The 22607-nt window shown below is 33.0% G+C and overlaps 2 protein-coding genes across 7 annotated transcripts; one reads left to right on the forward strand and one right to left on the reverse strand.

Annotated features, from left to right (window-relative positions):
• Positions 1–717: 717 nt before the first annotated feature.
• Positions 718–3291, forward strand: LOC146901041 (uncharacterized). Its single transcript, XM_085732366.1, has 4 exons — positions 718–1756; positions 2016–2358; positions 2541–2622; positions 2868–3291. Exons 1-4 carry the CDS (start codon positions 1069–1071, stop codon positions 3069–3071), a joined length of 1317 nt encoding a protein of 438 aa, XP_085588492.1. The 5' UTR covers positions 718–1068; the 3' UTR covers positions 3072–3291.
• A 249-nt stretch (positions 3292–3540) lies between these two features.
• Positions 3541–9938, reverse strand: LOC146901042 (RNA-binding (RRM/RBD/RNP motifs) family protein). 6 transcript variants are annotated; one of them, XM_085732369.1, is made up of 14 exons: positions 9843–9938; positions 9513–9659; positions 9317–9406; positions 8739–8804; positions 8580–8645; positions 8374–8459; positions 8179–8224; positions 7914–7968; positions 7146–7222; positions 5521–5662; positions 5311–5438; positions 5132–5236; positions 4534–4701; positions 3541–3831 (listed from the first exon to the last, which is right to left on the reverse strand). In XM_085732369.1, exons 2-14 carry the CDS (start codon positions 9531–9533, stop codon positions 3769–3771), a joined length of 1113 nt encoding a protein of 370 aa, XP_085588495.1. In that variant the 5' UTR covers positions 9534–9659; positions 9843–9938; the 3' UTR covers positions 3541–3768. The 6 variants fall into 6 exon arrangements, with proteins under 6 accessions (XP_085588495.1, XP_085588493.1, XP_085588496.1 ...); XM_085732367.1 differs by having other exon boundaries at positions 3541–3834; XM_085732370.1 differs by having other exon boundaries at positions 9513–9748.
• Between the last annotated feature and the right edge of the window lie 12669 nt (positions 9939–22607).

Here is a 22607-nt window from a genome sequence, read left to right on the forward strand (position 1 = left end):
CTTAACTTTGTTTAAGTCATGACTGGTCAAAATCTTACATTGTTTCTTTTTTGGCACAACGAATCTGAACAGATTTAAGTACACTGTGATAGTATGATATATCAACCTCACATAAAAAGTAAAAATAGCAACAACCCACTCTCAATTTATTGAGACTCACTTTAAAGTAAAACTTGGTATATTTTCAGTAATAAAATGACGTGTGTTATTACTAATATCTCTCTTTAAGGGCCTGTTTGGTTTGGCTTCTGAGAAGCAATTCTAGCCCAAAATCAATTCTCTACAGTGCCAAAAGCAATTCAAGCCAAAAACAACGTGTTTGGTTCAGCTTTTCAGAATTGCTTTTGTCTTCCAAAAGCAATCCTCCATGAAGCTACAAATCCTAGTTTCTAGCTTTTCTAGAATCAATTCTCCTTGAACAACGTGTATAGGTTTGTATATTTTATTATTACAACACGTTATTTTACTTTATTGCCCTTTATCAATTCTCATTCTTTATCAATTCTCCTTTAGCTATGTCTATTTTAGTAATTATACATTCAAAAGCAATTCTACATAATTGCATCCAAACATAAATCATTTTGTTTAATCAATTCTACATAATTGTATCCAAACATAAATCAATTCTCTCAGAATCAATTCTGTCAGAATCAATTCTATCAGAATCAATTCTCTCAGAATCAATTATATTCAAAGCTGAACCAAACGGGCACTAAGTAAAGAAACAACTAACATAGAGTGAAGTAGGTCGATTTGTGAGTTAAGAGACCTTGAAAGTTTTTTTTCGTGTGTAAATGAGATATCCTTCGTGTACAATTATAAAGACTGATCCTTCGAATGATCCAAATGGATGACAAACTCTCTCATAAAGTTTTAAAGTTTATGCATGCCTAAGCTAGATTTTAAAAATGAGGTCTCGGGTTGGATCCATGAAATAACCGAATCATTAATTATTAACATTTGTTTATAAAATAAAAAATAAAAAAAATAAACAAAAGTAGATAGGGGCAAAACATGTTGAGCATTCATTCCTCTTTAGTACTGAAATTACTATGACTTTGTAACCAAATGGAATTCTCTAACTCACTCAGTGTCATCAAGAAGGACTCTTCATCCTCTACTTCTGTTTCAGCTTCAGTTTCCTCTCAGAACATGGGTTCTTTCCCAAGTCCAGGAGCACCATATTATAGGGACAGAACAAGAAGGTACGAGAACAACAAAGGATGGAGCTCAGAGAGAGTATCAAAGCATACAAACGGCAACAGTAGCAGAAGACACACTATGTCTGGTTTAACACCATTCAGTGGTGGAAGAACAATGCCTTCAAAATGGGATGAAGCTGAAAGATGGATTTGTAGTCCAGTTTCAGCATCATATGCTGATAATAGAAGAACTTCACATACACATCAACAACAGGTTCAACAACGTAGACCTAAGTCAATTAGTGGTCCAATTGTTCCTCCTCCTGGAGTGGCTTTCTACTCAAACTATTCACCTTCTGCTCAGCAACTTAGACAAGGTTTTGTTGTGAGGAACTTAATGGTGAGTTCACCTTTTTCAACTGGTGTTTTAGCACCTGTTGCTGTTTCTGTTCACCATTATGATGATGATGACCCACATGGTACGGTTTATGGTTATGACATTGATCATGGTATGCAATATTCTAATTCTGTGCTCAACCAGAGTGGTGTAAGGGATTCATCAATGTCCACTGAACCTGATTTGCTATGTGACCCTTCATCTCCAACCTCTCAAGGTAATAATAATAATAATATAATATTGTACTTTGATTTTGCAGGCATCCACCAAAAGTAAATTGCATATGTTTACTAGTTGACATCTATACACTATTGCAGATCACAAAAAATAGCAGCCATTATTTGACTATTTTATACTAATCGCGTATCGCGAAACAATAGCGATTTGTTCCAATTGTTTTACGCCACAGCACCACTATTTGACAACAGATCAAACAATCTACATGTTTAAAATTATTCTGTTATTTTAATTTGCAGATGAGGAACATGATGGAATGAATAATGAGGAAACTGAGATGTCTTTGGTTCCAAGATGTGATAAAGGTACTCAAATGAGTCCTACAGAAACAGAGAATGATGCACATTCATCTCCAAAATCTTCTGCCACTTCAGCCATAGATCAAGAATATTGTCATTATCCTAAACTAGAAGTCAGAGATGTGGAGGTTGACAGTCAAGCTACTGTTACCAGGGGATCCAAGAGGCATGGAGCCAGATTGACCAAAAGTCACTCACTACATAGAACAGAAATGAGAGAGAATGGTGTTGATGCTCCAGTTTCATGTTGGGATATTGAAGAGTCAACCTTGGACACTTCCAAGTATGTCTTGTAAATGCTAAATATCATATTTTCTGAAACTCTTTTGAAGTTTGGAGTCTGCAAATGAAATCTATTATGTTTTCAGTTCATTACATCATCATTAGCAAGATATCAAAACATCACCCACATAATGTGATTGTTTTATTTATCCATTCATCCATAAGCATCTTTCTTTGTCGCAGGTTACAGAGAGAGGAAGCCAAAATCATTGCTTGGGAGAATTTGCAGAAAGCAAAAGCTGAAGCTGCAGTACGAAAACTTGAGGTACTTCTCTTCGTTACAACTTACTACTTAACTTTCTAATACCAAGTATATCTAGAGTCTAGAATTAGATGCAAATGTGTATTCATACAATCTTGATTAAAAGCAAGATATATGCTTATTGAAGAAGTTTCACCCTATTTGAAAGTATTAAAAAGCTCGGAATATAAATGCAGTAACTGTATAGAACCACAGCAGGGGCACTTGTAAATTTGTAATCTTTCTGACCATGATAATGTATGACACAGATGAAATTGGAGAAGAAGAGATCCTCTACAATGGATAAGATTGTTAAAAAACTGAGAAGGGCACAGTTGAAAGCAGAAAGTATGAGAAGCTTGACACCTGTACAACAAGAACATCAAGCTTCCAAGATTTGCAAAGTATTTTCATTCCCCAAGTATCCACAGATAAGGTCTCTAAGCAGCTGCTTCACCAGCCATTCTCAGTGATAATGTACATGCCCTGAAGTCATAGGTTTTGACCAGGTTAAAAAAGAACATTCTGCATCGTCTTAATGCCCCTTGATGCAGTTGGCATGTGTTAGAAAGCCCAAAACTACATCATTCTTTGTACCTAGTTGTGTGTTGTATGTATATATAAAAACAGTGATTTATGTCGACGAACTTTCTTCTTTAAATATTTCTATATATTGTTCTCTTCATGGATAAACATGTTTTTGGAAACGTTCAAGTACTCACCCTGTTGATCGAGACATATTACACAAGTCTAGCAGCAGGTGCTTTGACAATGTCCTGCCATAGAAGATAGTAGGGGAAGTGTATCTCTCTAGCCACCGCCAGCGAGTTTTCTTTGGAAATAACGTACTTAAAAATGTTACACATGGTCTTAAGGTGCGTCACTAACCACAATACTAGTTCAAGTAAAAATTGGAACATACTAAACTGGCAAAAACAAAACTTGCAAGAGGATAGACCAAAAAAATCTTATAAACCAGTGAAAGAATACAAGATTCAAGTTCAATGGTACAAAAAAAAAAAAAAATTATCTGGTTTACAATGTATAAACTAAAATCCAACACTTAGTGCTGATAATACTTAAAACCATTCTTAATAGAAGACCTTCACAGCAGTTCCTGGCACCCAAGTAGCATTAGGAATACAATGCGGCCAACAAAACCATGCTCTCCTAGTATGGTCTATACCTCCAATCTGTTCTTGATGGTCTTCTGCTAGCAACTCCATAACCCAACTGCTAAATAAATAAACAGCAACTAAAGTAAGAATAATAACCAAAAGCAAGAAGCATGCGACTAGATTCGGGATTCCATTTTATTGTCCATTCATTTTACATGCAAGGGACACTACAAAATAATATATCATCCATCTTTTTCATAATGATTAAAAAAAAAAAAAAACACGCACTTCAGTTCACTTGCAAGATGAGTACGATGGAAAACAACACATATTAAGGATCTAGTAGATTCCAAAGAAAGATAAAATGGGTAAATTCTAGAGAAATTACCTAATTTACCATTTCTTTTCCGTATTAGTTATAAAACCATTCATGTGTATTATAAGTATATTTCTCAATTTGAATTTCTGCTATTTAATTGTATTTCTTCTCCTGCTTCTGTTAGCAAAACGGAACTTTGGCTAACAGGTTAGCAGACTGGGCCTATAACCAACTATACTTTAGTGTGTCAGGATGAACTTATTGTTGCTTAGTAATCAGATTCTGTCAGTGACAGAATCTAACAGTTAAGTATAACTATCAACTTGATCTATAAATAATGTACTATATATAATCAGTTTGTAAGCCAAGTCTTCAGATTTCAGAAAGTACAAATTAAAGATTCTTTCAAATCTCTCCAGTTTTCTTCAGCTTACTGTCAATTTCTCACAAGCTCTCAGCAATGCAAATAATGATAATGAATATATAGTCTATACTCACATCATCGAAGTCCAGGCTATCGTACATTCTCCCATAAGGCCTCACAGGACTTTCATCAAAATAAGGCCTCACTGGACCGCCATATCCCCTGAAAGAATCCATGCTATTCAACATAGTATTCCCACTGGGACCTGCTTCATCAAGAGGTGCGGCTGAATCTATGGCAACCTGCAGGAGCATGATTCACAGAAATAAAGTCATTTATAAATCCAAGATTGACACATACAATTACACTTGGAATACATGGTAAGTCAAGTTTCAGAACAAGGAATTTACGCAGCCTTAAACAAATGTGCATACACAATAAACATAATCATCTTTGTAGACCATCTGGACATTTTTCGACATGTTATGTCAAAAGAAATTTGCGCTGTCAGGAATCATGTAGGTCTACTGTACATGTCTGTTGTGATTATTAAGTGCAATCACTGCACACTGATGTAATGTCAAATAGATCACTGCAAGCAGTAAGGAGGGGGGAGGTTGTTGAATCTTAAATACATCCCACTTATTTCAATGCCATTTCCAAACGAGGAAACGTAGATTCAATTCAAGTAGGGTCATGATGCAAAGTAACAGAAAATCCAAATCAAAGTACCTCCTGTCCACAAATCTCATGAGGTCTTCGAGAGACACGATCTGCAACACCACTGTCCGCAAAAGTCACAAAACCAAAACCTCTATGACCAGGTCTCTTGACATCCTAGATCAAAATAGAGAGATGGGTTAGCCAGCTTTCAACAATTGAATATGTTTTATTTGCCATCTTAATCTTACCCTAGGAATATAAACATCTAAGATATGGCCAAATCTTCCAAAATACAGGCGAAGATCTTCAGTGGTTGCCTCCGGGGGAAGACGGCCAACAAAAATCTTTTTGCTTATCCCACGGGCAGGTTCTCCCCCTAATTGACAGTTTAAAGAAGTCAGTATGTAGCTACTTAAGAATTAATACTTTTAATTTAATATCAGTGTTTCCATGCTTACTTCCATAAATAGAACTTGGACGATCATACATAGTTGGAGCGCCAAGTGCTGCATATCTAGTTGATGCAGGAATATAAGTACTATATGCACTATATCCTAATTGTGGTGTTCTGGTTCTGCCAATTGGCTTGAAATCATCTTCCTGCCAAAATGGAATACAGCTTATTAACAAAAGTAAAAAGAAAAGGCATGTATAACTATAATCAGGTATCTTTCCATCACCAAACAAAGATTTATGCATGAAAATAAAAACTGGTGGTGTGAAACGGGTAGTATTGATATTTTCTACAACAAGTTAAGTAGAATGCCGGGTGCGTGTTGACGCCGTATTGAGAACATTTTGGATTTTTTTTTTAAAGAAAAGTCTGATACTGCTCCAATGTGTGTCGACAGCATATTGAAGCATGTCTAGTATGATACAGGAGGGAAAATAAAGTACCACCAGTGCATCATAGATAATCAACAATGAAGAAATATAATACAATGTTTTCAAATAAGATAGAACACGACAATAAAATGAATGAAGATATTTACAAGTGAAGAAGTAATAGGTAAAGACCAAAGACTAAATTACAGATTAGTAAATTTATAAGCAAATACAGATAATAATGAAGCTAAACAAATATTCCAGTTTGGTTTGCCTTTCATACTTTCGTTATTCAGATATTTTAAAGATTTTTTGTTGACTCAAGATATTTTGAAGATAGAATTAAAAACTTGCTTCATTTCACTCCGCTCGAATTGGAGGGGGAAAAAGTGGGATATCCATTTTATCATGTTCCATTCCATTTCATCCTATTTTAGACAATCTAAACTATAGAACATCAAATAATTAATACTTCAATTCCAATTCACTCTATTTCATCATTTTCGATCAATCTCATAAACATTAAATGTCCATTATTCAATCCAATAGATTAAACAGTTAATTCATAACTTATTAAAGGAGATAACAGTAAAATAAATAAATCATTTCCTAAAAAACCAGACTAATAAACAGATAATGATATCTCTGACAGATATCTAGTTTGTGACATAACTAGACAGATCAAGATATTCATGCCAATGACAAAACCATAAAAGGGGATACGCCAAATGTATGCCCAGAGTAAAAAGGGAAGCTGAACCAGTTATAAAATACAAACTATACAATTGACTCTTCTTATGCTATAGTGTTTACATCTCCCTCAGTATTTATTTGCACACCATGGTGACTAGTTCTTCGACTTCATCTCATCAAGATAACATCTTAATTTTTCAAAACTTCGACTTCTTGATTTTCAAATATGATCTCCCAAGGAGAGTATCCATATCCTCCCCCAAATCTTTCCTTAATTTTAACTTTAAAATTCTTATCCTTTTTAAAAACCCGGCCTGTCTATCAATGAGTTATCGTTTTTCTATTTTCTTTTTCTCTTAATATCTATCAATCTATTGTTCTGAACTATAGGGTCAAGTATATTTATACTGTGATCATAAAGCCATACTTTTATGAACGATGCATGGCTACAAACAGATTATCATTTCAATAGAATATGCAATGAAAATACACCAGAAGAAAACAGTAATAAGGAATTTTTTACAAAACTGTTCTTTAGTAAAAAGAATAAGCTCTAAACAATCACCTTAGGTGTTGCTCGATCAACCACCACATCAGAACCCCCCAGTTCATGGGTTTCTTTCATCAAGTTCTCCACAGAATCTGCAACGCAAATATCATCCTTACAGGCTAACAGATATTGATACATCGTATGTCTTTTTCCATTTGATTTCAAAATTAATGTCATGACCCAGGGGAAAAAGCAAAATATGAAAAACAAAACAAATGACTTCTAAAATTCTTCTGTAATCAGGAAAGCCATCCCAGAAACTTTTAATAAATAGACAAATTTATATATTGAAGGTCAGAACGGAAGTTATATATGAAATATAAATATTTCAAATGCAGAGTGAAATTAAATTACTGATTCTTATGAACAATACAGTAAACTTTAACCAAATACCTCATAATTACAATTCGAAAAGCCAACAACATGTCCCATAAAATAAATATAAGTTCAATATTCAACATAAACAAAGATAGTAAGATGCATGTTTCTGTGTAAAAATCAATTTCAAGTCCAGTGAAAACTGTGGCTGGAATGTTAATGATACACCCTGTGTTATTGATGTATAGAAATACAGAGAGAAAAGGCATAGCAGCCCTGTCTCAGAACTCAGACGTACTCACAAAATTGTCTTCTGCCAATGATTATCACGATACTAGTTAACTAATACTAATTAATTATCTACAATTCTAAATTAAATTAAATTTGAGGATAATTAAGATATGATAAATCCATAAGTTAAAATATGCAGATAATTGTACCACAGACAAATAGTGACGGCCAAACCTGCAGTTGCGAAAGTGATAAAACCAATTCCTCGATGTGTTTTTGATCCATGATCCTGTTGGAAATAAATGACAAAAGTCTAGAATCAAAAATAAACTACAACTAAATAAACATATTATATATATGCATAATAATGCAGTGTAATCGTATAACTGAGTGACAACTGCAATTGACAATATGTTATGTGTATACGTGAACAGCATGCATAAAACATACCAACCACATTTTAACTTTAGATGTTTGACCATCAAAGTGAGGAAAGTACCTTTGGCATATATAAATCTGTTATATCACCGTATTTCTCAAAATGACTGCAAAGGAAAAAAAAGAGAAAAAAAAACATGTTAAAATAATGCTTCCATTTCAACGGAATCGGAGATTCTATATGAGAGTATGAGACTACGTCCCCAAAGAAGAAATACTACAAATTATTTTAATGAAGATATCACACTCGATATACCTCCTAAAAGTTTCTTCTGTTACTGAAGGAGCAATCCTGGCCACAAAGATTCTGGTAACCTTTTTGACTGGTGCCCTCATCTCCTCCTTCAATTTACAAGCAAAGCATGTTAAGAATCAGACCATACCTCGTATAACTTAAAAGCAGACCAGCATTAGCTAGACTAGTAGTAAATAATCACGGCTTTAAATTTCATTCGTTAAAACCTTTGGTGTGGCCACTTTGACTTCCAGCGTCCTGTCGCCAAGACTGTGTTCACTGGATAGCACATTCTGCATTTAGAAATCATGCAACTTGTGATTAAGCATATTCAAGCTACCTTCTCATTTACTAGATATGCATGTTTTTGTGTGAAGAACAGTTACCTTAGCATCATCCACCGATACGAATGTCACATATCCAAAACCGCGAGATCGGCCAGTTGACCGTTCCTAAAATACAAACATAAATAAATTAAAATATGACACCAGTAAACTCGAAATTTAAAAGCAAAAAGGCAATTTAGCAGTATAGAGTAATCACTAAATCAATGCTGTATAATGCAATTAAATTTTATATTCCACCCCAAAGAAAATAACAATAAGTTCTTTTCGATTCTTTTTCTATTATTTCTCACTTTCATCTTTTCTCTGTTTGTTTAGCACCATGAAACATGGATAAGCATGTCGCATTTTATCTCCAGACTATGTAAAGATCGTGATTTATATATTGAGTGTGATAAGGCTTCAGTTGCAACGGAATAGGAGATTCTATACGAGAGTAGGAGACAACGTCCCCCAAAGAAGAAAATACTCCCAATTATTTAACACCTCCGAATTTATATATTAAATACTTAATAACAACAACTAAGCGTTATTGGGGTCGGCTACATTGATCAAATTACGCCATAATGTTTTGTCACGGATACTTAACAATAAGTGAAAAAAAAAATGCAATATCTAACCTTCATAACAATACAATCTTCTAGCTCACCAAATTTGCTCATATATTCTTTCAACCCATCAGTATCAACATCCCATGGGATACCCAAAACCTAATATACAATTTTCATGAACATAATAAGTTAAATTTCAATTTTTTAACATTGATCATATAAAAGAATAAGAATAAATAAACAAAATTTAACATTGATCACTAACCACAAGCTTTCGTTGCTCCATTAAAATCTTGAATTAGGCTCAATTAAACGAAAAAACCCTAAAAATTGAAAAATAAATAGGAAAAGGGAAAAATCTCTCGAATTCTTCTCTCTTTCTCTCTAAATCCCTCCTCCTCACACTCGCTCCCTGCACACAACAAAATCTCTCGAATCATTGTCGCCATTATCATCATTTACGAGATGAAATTTCAGCTTTTGAAGGGGCTTCAAATTCAACTGCGTTTTTTTCAATTGCAACTCAAAGAAGAAAATTAAATCGAGAAAAAGTATAATAATTGAGATGAAATTGATGGATTATACACTCACTCACCTTGTTTGATATTGAATTGGGGAAAATCAAAACCCTAAATCGCAGATAATCACGCTCGCTGTTTCATGTCTCATATCTCAAGCTCATAGCTTTTGTGCATAAAACATCCACGTCGGTTTAGCTATGAACCGGGTGCTTAACCGAACCGCTTAGTAAACCTAGGTGTTTAATGATATTCATTCATTCAATCAAATTGATATAGTACATTAATATAATACAAATTGATATAGTACATTAATATAATACAAATATAAAGTCGTTAAAAACAAAAAAGATGAATGAATATATGAATAAACTCACAATATACAAATTGATAGTTTAAAAAAAAATATTCATGTTAATAACATAAAATGACATATTACGTGTTTATACAAATATGATTATATTCAACTATCTCCCATGCACATCATTTATATTTATTATTGTTATATGTGAGGAAATATCTAATACAACCAGAAATTATGACCTTACTTTTGCTCTTTGCTTGATTTCTAAGAAGACACATATGCCTGATGGATGAATTATAATCGTGTGATCAGAGTGTGATTAACAGTTAGGATGATCTCCATGTTGCGAGCATCATCCTTGGTTGTAGATGATTGTTTTCAGCTAGTATAGCTGACCAGGATGGCCACAATAGGAATATCGTATGACTTTTAGTTTGGTGTTAGGGTTTCAGGTGGTGCAGAAGCCATATTGCACAATGCCAACAGGGTGTTGAGTTAGCGACGTGGAGATGGTTCTTTGGTTATGATCACAATATATTTCTCAAATGCTTTCAGCTTGATAGACAGATTAGTGTTGTTGTGCAAGGTGAGGGTGAGATGTTTATCTATTTCTTTATAGGTTGAGTTTCTATATGGTCAGGCAGCAAGATTATACCTTAGGGATGTACATATTATGTCAACCACTGAAGTGCAGCACATAGACCCATTGGGACCGCTCCCTTTTGCTCTTGTGTTACACCATCTTCTTCATCAGATCAGACATAGTTACAAGCTTCATCTTCATTTTTGGTATCTTGATGATGAGACTATTGTACGAGATTTAGAGGAGGTGGTTAAAACATTAGGCAATATTCGGGGGTTCGGGTCAAGATTGGGCCTTGAACTGCATATTCAAAAGACTGAGATCTTTGGGCCTTCATGTGATGGTAATAAGCATTGTGAAGGGTTGTTCCCTTCAGACATTGAGAGGTCGTCGTTAAGGTGAAATTGCTCAGATGGGTTGTTTCAATATGGATGTTTTATTGAGGGGTTAGTCATGAAGAGAACTTCCAGGGACGTTAAGTCAATGGATCTTCTTCCATAGTTAAAAGATCCTCAGAGTGGGCTTCTTTTAACTCAATCATGCATGAGTATTGTCAAACTTTAATTTGTCTTAACGACGTGCCAATAGATTCACATGGAGGAGTTGCAACGGGAGGTTGAAGACATTGTGGTTAGTGGAGGTCCTTTCTTTTGGGACCTTCAATGAAGGTTGGCTTATTTACCTATTAGGGTTTGTGGGTTGGATTTGTACTCAGCAGTAGAGGCTTCCTCGTACGCTTTTGTGGCTTCTAGGACCCTTATCTTAGGCGCTACAAAATTATGTTTTGAGAGATAGTGAGATGAGTGGTATGGACTCTGGTTTTGGCAATGATATGGATGGTCTTCGTGGTTCGATTCTAGGTTTTGACTGAAGTGGTTTTACTAGCAAGGACATCATCCCTTATAAAGTACAACATGTTTTGGCGAGTGCCTTTTTAGTAAAAGTGTTCAAGATTTGGGAGTGAAGTTTGACATGACCACAAGAAAGAAAGAAAGAAAAAAAGCAATTTTCGAATGTTTGCAAGCAACACATGCTCAAAATTTTCTTTTAGTTATCCATATTGACGAGTTAAGTCAACATATGTAAACAATAGAGTACCGCTTTATCCTCTGATACCGCCTTATAATTCCATTATTTCTTATTGAAAAGGTGTGTCATGTTTGTCGTAAGGCATGTCTTGATACATTTAGAGAGCATGCAGTTTATTGTAAGGAGCTTCTCGACTTCAAATACATGCATGAATGACTTTGTTAGGGATGTCCTTTTTGATATACTCAGGCGGGGCGGGAGTATATGTGAAGGTCATACATAACAATATTTTATATCCTATGTCCATGAATGTCGTGTTTACGATGATTAGTTTTGTCATCCAAAAAAGTTTAACGGTGTAGCTTATTACTCCCTTACGTTCCACTCATGCGTAATTTTTTATACATGTATTTTTATATTATCAAACGATAAAGAACCAAAAAAAAAAAAAATACTAACCAACAAACTCACTAGCACATATGCACTTGGTACCCCAAACATGTCTACAACCTAGTAAATTTGGTATTTTTTGTTAAGCTAGGTTTTATCATACTGAATTTGTTATTAACCAAGTGAACTAGATTTTTGAAAAGAAAAAAAAAACTATTACTAGTTTAAGATTTCAATTTTTTTTGAAGAACTTTAAGATTTAAATTGACATCTTAAAAAAAAAGATTTAAATTGAAATAAAATAATTTAATGATTGGTATATTTACTCTAGCAATATTTGGTTGTGTAAAATTGAAAAATGTTTTAAATTTTATTGAACCTTTATTAGAGGAACTTGAAAGGAAGAAAAGACCGTATAAAATAATTTATAGAAAATAAAAATGTCAAACGTAAAATTACATACTTTTTATTTGAATTTCTGAAGAATCTAAAATGAAACTCTACTGACATACTTGAATTTCTGAAGAATCTAAAATGAAACTCTACTAACATACAACAGAAACAAAAAAATTGGAATTAAGACATATCTTCTGTCATATTGCTCTTGTTTAAAGATGTCGAGAGTTGAGACTCATCCAAACTTTCCAATATCCGACGTTAATGGTGTAAATTTTTGAAAGAGATGTTAGACTTTGGGGATCAAAACAAAACAAAGGAACTAGACTTATTTATAACTTCTGTCCATCATTAAATACCATGCATCAACTTTTCCTTCTTAATGGGCGGTTAATAAAATTGACGGAAATAATATAGACCATTTTTGCTTAATGGGTAATTACCACAATGCATACTTAATGTGTAATTTCCACTTATATTTAAAATAAATGAATAAATAAGTGAATGAAATGTGAGAAAAATACAACATTCTCACATTCGATCGACATATTTTATCACTTACCGTAATGAGAGACAGCAAATGGATCACGATGATAGATCCTCTATAATCGAATATTATCTTATTTGTATCACATATACCATGTATTTAACAAAATCATGTAATTTACTGAATAAACTCATATCATTTTTGTTTATTATAGTTCCAGACTTGGACAATATTTCTCAAAAATCAAATACATACACTTTAGAGATTAAACTATGAGAAAGTATCGTACATAAAGTTTCATAAAACTAAAATGGTTCTTACAAAGAAAATCTAATAAAAGAACCAAGCAAGCTGGGTGGTGCGACGAGGAGCTCCTTCCTCCGCACTACCGTTCCATCCCGTCGAAGTTGGTGGTTCTACTTCCGACATCCGGCGCGCCGCCGCACTTTGTTACTCCGTCGTCGTTTCTCTGTAGCCATCGCGGTGTTGCAAAGGTTGTGGTTGTTGCTTCCTTACTTCTTCTGGGTAGATCGGTGTCTATTTGGTCCTGTAGTATTTTGGGTGTGTTGTGGTGGTTCAAATCCTGAGGTTTCTGCAGATGGGTTAAATACTTGCGCATCACCGCCTCCCTTCCCTGCTCTTTTGGTGGTGGCTTATCGATAAACCTGTTTTCCAATCAGATCTGTTCATAGAGATTGGTGGTTATGGAGTATCTTCTATGGTGGTTTAGGGTGTTTGGTGTGGCAGCACGTAAGAGGAGGAGTGGTACTAGTGGGTTCTTGTTGCTTTTTGGTTGGGTTGTTTTTACTTCGACGTCGGACGCATTATCCTTGTCAGAGACGACCACCTTTTTATGATCTGGGTTGTGTTATCGCTTCAGACCGGCGTCGCTGCCCGTGTTTTGTTGTTGGGTTTCGTCTTCCTCTAGATATGTGATTGTGTTGCTGCCTGTTTCTTGGTGAGGTGGTTTGGCGTCATAGTGATGCAGTGACGGTGGTGGTGATGCAGTGGTGGTGGAGGTTATTCAATTGTGGTAGGGGTGGTGATGCGTGGTGGTGGTGAAGTGTGGTGCGGGTGGTGATGTGTGGTGGTGGTTGGTGTTTTAAGTGAGGAGGTGGGTGCTTGTTAGGGTGATTTTCTTTAAAAGCAACCTATGTTACACGGGTCCATGTTCATCGTCACTATCTCTTGTTTGTGCTTTTTGGGTGGTTTAGGTGTTTTCGGAGTTTAGAGGGTGCGTGTCACGTTGTGTTGAGCCTTTTCTTTTTGTTATGTTTGTTGTTTAAACTTTGCTTGCCATGTCTTTCGTCTTACATATTGTGTGCTGGTTTTCGGTGGGCCGGTTCATTTGGCTTCGAGATCGGGAGTCGGGGTCTAGCTGCAATCTTTGTTTGACTTGATTTGGTTTTTCTCTGATGTACCGGGGGTGAGGGGTGCCCTGCTAATTTGGTACTATAGTCTAGTGGGCCGATCACTTTTGATTCGAGGTCGGGAGTCAGTTCTTTGTCTCAAGTTGGTTTTTGGGCTTTGTGTTGTGCTCTTTCGGTGGATTGAAGGTCGCGAGGTTGTGATAGCTACATGATCCTTCGGTTAGGTGCTCTTCGAAATGTGGCTCAATTTGGGTGTTGGGGTCTGGGAGTTTTATATTGAGGGTGTTCTTTGTGGGTGAGTAGTGACGAAGGGCGGTGGTGGTTATCGTGTTTACAGTACTTGTTTTTTTTTTTTTGGAGTCTATTTTTGGTGATGATGTATTTTGGTGGGTTTATCTTCAGGGGTGTTTTTAGGTGGTTATGGTGTACCGTCTATATGCGGCACCATTTGTATCTTATTTCGTCCATACCTTGCATCTTGCGGGGATGACCTTTAATAATATTTGCCGATTCAAAAAAAAGAAAAGAACCAAATCTCATTCTATCTATACGTTCCTTAAATTTTAATGATGGCATGCCTTAAGTCAAAGAATCAACAATCATCAATTCAATGTTAATATACTCAATAACAATTGTTTGATTTTTAACGCGCTCTCTTACAGCTAACTACTTATGGTGTGTTTGTTTGTGAGAAGAAAATCATAAGAAAGAATGAGTGTAAGAAGTGATGAATAGGTGAGGAATATTATTAAATTTGTTGTATTGTTTGGCATAGAGAAATTGAAGTGGGGGGTGGGGGAAGTATTTTTCTATATTTCTTTGCTTGATTGGAGAGAAAGAGAGAATACATAAATGTTATTTTTTTTTTAAAAAGACGAGAATGTCCTGGGATAAGAAAAAAAATTAATATTATATGAAAAAAGAGGTAACGTTTTGTTTGCAATTTGCAAAAATACCCTAATCCTTAAATAGAACCCAATTTCAAATTTCTCTTTGCAATTCAGCTCAATTTTTTTAACTAATTGTCTGCGATTTTGTTGCACACTCCCAACCACTATTAATGATTCACTTATTGCAATTTCATCGTGAATCCATCCTTCTACATTTGTGTTTTCGTTGTTTCATATTTTTGTTCTCTGCTGTTCAAAATTTGCTTTAGTTTGTTATTGTCCGGCAAACCTCAAGCTACTAATCTTTTCTTATATGCTTGAAATTGTATATTTATTTGCTCACTCGTAGGCTAATTTTATCTTTCAAAATGAGATTGCTCAAAAAATTTCTTTAGATATGAAAATCAACGATTTTAACTCAATATAATAATGATGACCACAACTTGAGAAGTAAAAGTTAGTTCTTTTATATTTGTTTGATGATATTAATTTTGGATATATCCAATATTTTTTTAAAATATTTTTGTACATGCTATACATTTCAATTTTTTTCTTTTCTAAATCATATTTTTGAAATCGCTCCCTTCGAAGATTAATTTATGGGCCGTCCCTGTTTAGAACACTTGCATGACCTCAACAAAAAAGACAAATTAATTTTCAAAAACGAAAAAGACAACTTTTTAACTAAATCATTGTCGTTCTATCATCAAAATAAAAAAGAGGGCATGAAAAGAGGATCTCCCATTTTAAACCCAATCTACCAACATTAACATCTTTATGACTGAAAATCAATACAAACTGAAATTCAAGATTTCTATTTGTTATTCAAACTTTTTTTGATAGAAATTTATTAATCAATTTAAATTGGTCTAAATATAAAAAAAAATCTAATTACCTAAATCGTATGCCTTTTAAAAAGTTGGTTGTTTTCAATATATTATCCCCAAAAGCAATCAAATTATCATGTATGATATGTAGTTAGGTGCGTTTTAACTTTTATGCTGATATGTATAGATTCAAATTAGAACAATATTGGGCTTTTGATCCTATACATATTAATTAATTAGTAAGAAAAAACTATAGTGGGTGGTTGTGGCATATATTAGACATATATTGAAAATGGTGATATGAATTGGAATAGAATGATAAGAAAGAAGAATTTGTCAGAGTAGCTAGGATACAATGCACCAAAGAATGCATGCAGATGATTGCATTGCTATTTTCTCTTTAGTCTTTATTCTCCAAAAAATAAAACAATTTAAAATCTCATCTCAATTGGTGTGTCGGGACCCTAGTGGAATATATCACATGGGTCGAATTCACTATCTAGATCAATTGTGCCTTGTCCATTTCTCACTATCTCTCTTCTTTATTTTTCTTAGCTTGATCATTAAGGGATTTTTTTTTTAATAATTTTAAAAAATTAGGTTTTTATCTTTTCTTGAGGCATGATCCTTTGGACATGAACATCTAAATTATTCGACCTTGCTGTAGGAGGCAACCTACTTCTTCTACCCTTTGCAAAGGACCAATTAAAGTAGTATGGGCTTATAGCTGGTGCAAAAGAGACAAGAGAAGATAATATATATAATACGTTATGTCTAATAGTAGTATTTGACTTTTATATACTACATACGAATTCTGAATTCATTAGTTTATTAATTAGAAGCAAATCAAAGTTAACAAAGTGGATGATGATTAATTAATAAGTTTATATCGTGTGCAAATCCGTACCACGACAAAATTAAACACTTTTTTTGGACTTCTTAATAATCATTTACACGAATGATAGTACTATAAAAAGTGATACAATTGTAGTTTTCTAATTATCGAAACATTAAGATGAGAAATCTGGCCACTAGCCTTGCTTAATAATATTTGTTGATTAACAAAAGGGTTAAATATGTTTTTGGTCCCTATAAATATACTAATTTTTCGTTTTAGTCCCTCTAAAATTTTCCTTCAACTTTTAGTCTCTATAAAATTTTCCATCTTCATTTTTGGTCCCTCATTTAAAGTAAACTCATATGTAAAATTCATATTTTTGAATAACATTTTGCAGAAAAATTCATAATATTATAAGAATCTCTCCTAAAAAAAATTAGAATTTTTTAACAAAACATGAATTTAATATGAATTTTGATATTTTTGACGGTTAAAAATTCATATTTAATTTATATTTTGTTAAAAAATTCTAACTTTTTTGGGGAATTTTTTTTACAATATTCTACATATTTCTGCACAATTTCATTAAAAAAATACAAAAATTAACTTAAAAATAGGAACCAAAAGTAGTGATTGAAAATTTTATAGGGACTAAAAGTTGAAGGAAAATTTTAGAGGGACTAAAACGAAAAGTTGGTATATTTATAGGGACCAAAAACATATTTAACCCTTAAAAAAAACAGATTATGGCCACTACTCGTCCTAAGATTGGTGTTATTCATAAATCAGAGGAAAGAGCACGAATCTCTAAAAAAAAATATAGGTATAAAGCAAAAATAATTATAAAGAGATGGAGATATACTTTCTTTAGGTATAAAGCAAATATAATTATAAAGAGACAGATATATTTTCTTTATGTAAACTAATCTCAATTAAGATCTATTTCACAACAGGGGTTTGGATGGTCTCTACCAACACTCTATCCACACCCTGCCCTCTCAAATTATTCTTTTTGTTGGAAAGTCCGGGGAACACCGGAGAAATAATAGGTCAAATGCTCGAGAATCATAAGAGAGTGAGGCACGACATCTCCATCCAAATCTTAAGAGTTCATATATATGGATCACATCTCTTATATATTCAACACTTTATCAATTCGTACACGATGTGAGAATTAACCACCTACACTTGAAATCCAAAAATCTCTCCCTCAAGTGAGATTTCCCACCTCCAATAACATGATTCAACTTCGGCTCCCCCACCAAGCCGAACCAAGGGGCTTCAATACCACTTGTTGGGGAGTGTGAAAAAATGTGGGAGAAATATCGGGTTAATGCTACATGATCAAAAGAGAAGGAAATGTCATATCTTCACCCAAAACCTTAAGACATTAGGTGGACAGATCATCTCTCTTATATATCTAATATATTACCTATTCATAAACGATACGAGACTTAACAACTCACATTTGCAAAAAGTTGTTCATAAAAAAATAATCCGTAAAAGCCATGAACATGAATCTAAAAGAAAAATGTATATTCTCTCATAAGAGAGTTATTAGATCAAGTTGTACACCAATCAAGTTGTCTTTAGAACACTTGATTTAAATCATTTAATATATAGGATTAATTGTAACATCCTCTCATCTGAGAGTAATAAAAGTAATCTCTCTCATTGACTTAGTGGCAACATCCTTTTGTATGTAAAAAAAAGTTTAAAGAGACATTAAACACTTAGCTCTTCAAAGGACTCAATTGAATCATGATCTTTTAGAAGACAACGTTGGTTCATACTAAGTTGGAAACATTTCAGTAGACTCAATGAGCTTGTTGAAACCATAATGTTTGAGTACAAAGAAATTAAACTCGATGACCTTATGGAAAACCCAATGTATAGCCGACCAAACATTACATAGTCTGGTGATTATAATTGGTTGATTATAGTGGATTAGTCATCAATTGTAATGAGGCGAAATCTCTCTCGGAGAGACTAGAGGTAGCAATCTAGCAGTTAGTTAGACCATCGACTAATGTAAACATACTATGTGTTTCCGTCTCCCTTTCTCTCTACTTGTTTAGATGCACGAAGTTCTTTATGGGTTAACTCTAACTAGTTTGTTTTTTAGTAGAGTTAAATGATGTGATTAAGAAATTTATGTGTTAGGAAAACTTGTTAAGAAAGATTTGAACAAACGACCTTTCGCAATATGTTTTAAACAAAACTTTTTAAATGATTAACACACTCCAAACCCCCTTTATTGTGTTTCCTCCACATTTAGTTACCAGCAAAATTATTGTTAAAGAAATAAATTTGAAAAGTGAAGACAACACTTCATCATACTTGGGTTTGGTAGCTAGAGGTGGGCCTTATGTAAACAAAAACACTGTAATAATTTTGAGATTTTGCAAATGTGGAAAGCCTGGGCATGTAAGGTATAAGTGTTCTGATGGAGAAATGTCAATAAAAAGGTATGAGTCAAACGCTATCAATGTCTCCCTCGCTATGGGAGGTGATGATATTTTAAAAAATTGGTGAAGTGTGTCCTCATGAAATTTCTGCGCTGCCATAGAAAAGGACGGGTATTGCTAGAGCCTTAGTACATGCACAATAATTGACATTGATGAAGGGCGTGCTAATTTTTGACATCGGAGATGCTTAACTTCAAGTGAATAATACTCCTTATGATGAGTATTATAGTTCTTATGAACTATAATTGTCAATAAAGACAATGTGATTTTTGTTTGGAGTGATTTAAATTCAAGTGACTATACTCTTTATGACAAGGTATGATTGCTTTATTGAACTATGATTGTCATTCACAACAATGGAAGGGGATGTATCATTTTCAATCAAGGTGGAGATTATAGGTGTTAATTGAAAATATATGCATGTGAAAAAAGTCCCTAGTTGCGTAGAATTGTAAAGGAAGAAGGAGATCACGGCTATATATATGGACTTTTATTCGTTAGAAGATATATGCACCAACCAGAAACACTTTAACCTTGTATCTGACATTTTATTTTATTATATTCTTGTCTTAGAGTGTTTTGAGATGTAGTTACATATTTGCTTTGGAGGGTGTGGGTGTATCGGGCGGACGGGTGTTTAAGTGTAGTCTATATGTTATTTTTTTTTTTTTTTGCATATATTGTTATTCTATGATTGTCATTTGGGGACAATCGTAATTGTGTTCTTGTTGTGTTATTTTAGTTTCTCTATGTATGTTTTCTCAACACTTCTCTATGCAACTCTCTCTTCCTCTTGGTCTTTTCAATATTTTTTATCTATACTTTATCTTCCATTTCGTGGATAAGATCCATTTCAATCTATCTGATTTTCAGAAAAGGGGGTCATAGTAATTTAGAGTTCAATCGAGAGGTTAGTAAAATTTGAAATAATTGTTTGAGTAGGGATTTAAACTCATTTCTTCCGAGCGATTCGCCACTAATTAAAACTCATTAATCACTTAAGTTTAGTTTTTTTAGTTAAATGATCAAATTTGCGGGCTACTCAAATTTTGTTCTCTCCCCCTTTAGGAATTCATTTCAAAGAGATAAATGTACATTTTTCTGATTGACCTCCCCCTTTAGGAATTCATTTCAAAGAGATAAATGTACATTTTTCTGATTGACTTGAAGAAGCTCTTTTGCAAGCTCCTCCCATAGCCATGATTGCTTCTTTTTACATGTAGCACATGGTACACAAGGAACAAAATTTGTTTTGAAGATAATCGAATGCCTATCTGGCACGCAGTGAATCATTTTTTATTATCTTCAAAATTTTCACCTTGATTAGTGACGAATTTGTTTTGAAGATAATAAAATTGCAATCCAAATTTTCCATCTTTATTCATTTTTTGTGTTTCCATATTGTGACACTTTTGCACACTTGAAAAAAGAAAAAAAACTTTGTCCCCTTTTAGGTATGTTTGAATAGAGAACTTAGGAGCAGAGGTTTTACTGTTCTTTTTTAAATTATAGACATCTTAAAATCTTTATTTTTTTGACACAAAATCTTAAAATATTTCTTTTAAATCAAGCGTGATTGATATATTATATGATTATTTATCATGTTGTTATTTCAATTTTTAAATATGGAATATATTTTAAAATATAGATTTAGGTTACCTTTCAAACAGTGACGAATCCAGGATTTTTGAATAATGAGGGTACTAATATAAAAATTTGTAGCATTAATAATTGTCCTCTACGATTTTCTCATTTTCAATATCAATCAAAATATATTTCTCTATATAAATAACTAAACAACCATTTAATGATCATCTCTCATTCGATTTCGCATCCGATTCTTGATAATATTCATATTGTCAAGAAAAAATTTGAGATATATGATGATATGCGTGGGTCAATAGAGAAATGATTTATGAGAAGTGTGAGCCATGTTGTCAAAATGTAAATTATTGATATATTATACTACTTAAAAAAAAAAGGGTTAAATATGTTTTTGGTCCCTATAAATATATCAACTTTTCGTTTTAGTCCCTCTAAAATTTTCCTTCAACTTTTACTCCCTATAAAATTTTCAGTCACTACTTTTGGTCCCTATTTTAAAATTAATTTTTGTATTTTTTAATGAAATTGTGCAGAAATGGGTAGAATATTGTAAAAATATTTCCCAAAAAAAATTAGATTTTTTTTATCAAAACATAAATTTAATATGAATTTTTAACCATAAAAAATATAAAAATTCATATTAAATTCATGTTTTGTTAAAAAATTCTAAATTTTTTTGGGAGAGATTCTTAAAATATTATGAATTTTTATGCAAAATTTTATTCAAAAATATGAATTCTACATATGATTTTACTTTAAAATAGGGACCAAAAGTAGTGATTGAAAATTTTATAGGGACTAAAAGTTGAAGGAAAATTTTAAAGGGACTAAAATGAAAAATTTGTATATTTATAGGGACCAAAAACATATTTAACCCTAAAAAAAATATGGTTTTGATCCCTCCCCTCCCCTCCCCTCCCAAACCCTCAATCCAAACAATTTTTTTTTTCAAGTGAATTTAAAAAGGTGTGTATTTTGCATTTTTTTTTTTTGGCTAAAATATGGTTTTGATCCCTGCAAAATAGGCCAGTTTTGGTTTTAGTCCCTGCAAAATTTTTTTATAGCTTTTGGTCCCTGCAAAAATAGGTCAGTTTTGGTTTTAGTCCCTGCAAAATTATTTTATAGCTTTTGGTCCCTGCAAATTTTTTTTTATAGTTTTTGGTCCCTGCAAAAATATGCCAGTTTTGCTTTTAGTCCCTGCAAATCTTTTTTATAAAGTAAAAAATTCTGGAAAATTGAAAAATTAATAAAAATTAAAAAAATTCTGGAAAAATTAAAAATTAATAAAAAATTGAAAAAATATTAAAAAATTCATGAAAATCGAAAAATTAATAAAAAAAATTTTAAAAAATTAAAAAATTCTGGAAAAATTAAAAATTAATAAAAAAATTGAGAAAAATATTAAAAAATTCTGGAAAAATGAAAAATCAATAAAAAAATTGAAAAAAAAATATTAAAAAATTCTGGAAAATTGAAAAATTAATAAAAATAAAAAATGATTAAAAAATAAAATAATCTAATAAAATGAAAAATAGTGAAAAAATTTTGGAAAATAAAAAATATTCTGATTAGTATATATGTCGAAATTTCGAAATTCTGGAAAAAATGTATTTTTCAAAATTTCGAAATTTTGATTAGTATATATGTCGAGCTTA

Source organism: Medicago sativa, chromosome 8 (genome assembly GCF_051527215.1).
Source record: "Medicago sativa cultivar Bolivia chromosome 8, Bolivia_mono, whole genome shotgun sequence".
NCBI lineage: Eukaryota > Viridiplantae > Streptophyta > Magnoliopsida > Fabales > Fabaceae > Medicago > Medicago sativa.

Excerpts from the sequence above, each read along its gene's own strand:
- LOC146901041 (XM_085732366.1), top strand. The coding sequence starts at position 1,069 with ATGGAATTCTCTAACTCACTCAGTGTCATCAAGAAGGACTCTTCATCC. Across the intron at positions 2,359-2,540 it reads TCAACCTTGGACACTTCCAA|GTTACAGAGAGAGGAAGCCA; the intron begins GTATGTCTTGTA and ends TCTTTGTCGCAG. Across the intron at positions 2,623-2,867 it reads CTGCAGTACGAAAACTTGAG|ATGAAATTGGAGAAGAAGAG; the intron begins GTACTTCTCTTC and ends TGTATGACACAG.
- LOC146901042 (XM_085732367.1), bottom strand. The coding sequence starts at position 9,533 with ATGGAGCAACGAAAGCTTGTG. Across the intron at positions 9,407-9,512 it reads TGGAGCAACGAAAGCTTGTG|GTTTTGGGTATCCCATGGGA; the intron begins GTTAGTGATCAA and ends ATTGTATATTAG. Across the intron at positions 5,439-5,520 it reads TCCAAGTTCTATTTATGGAA|GGGGAGAACCTGCCCGTGGG; the intron begins GTAAGCATGGAA and ends ACTGTCAATTAG.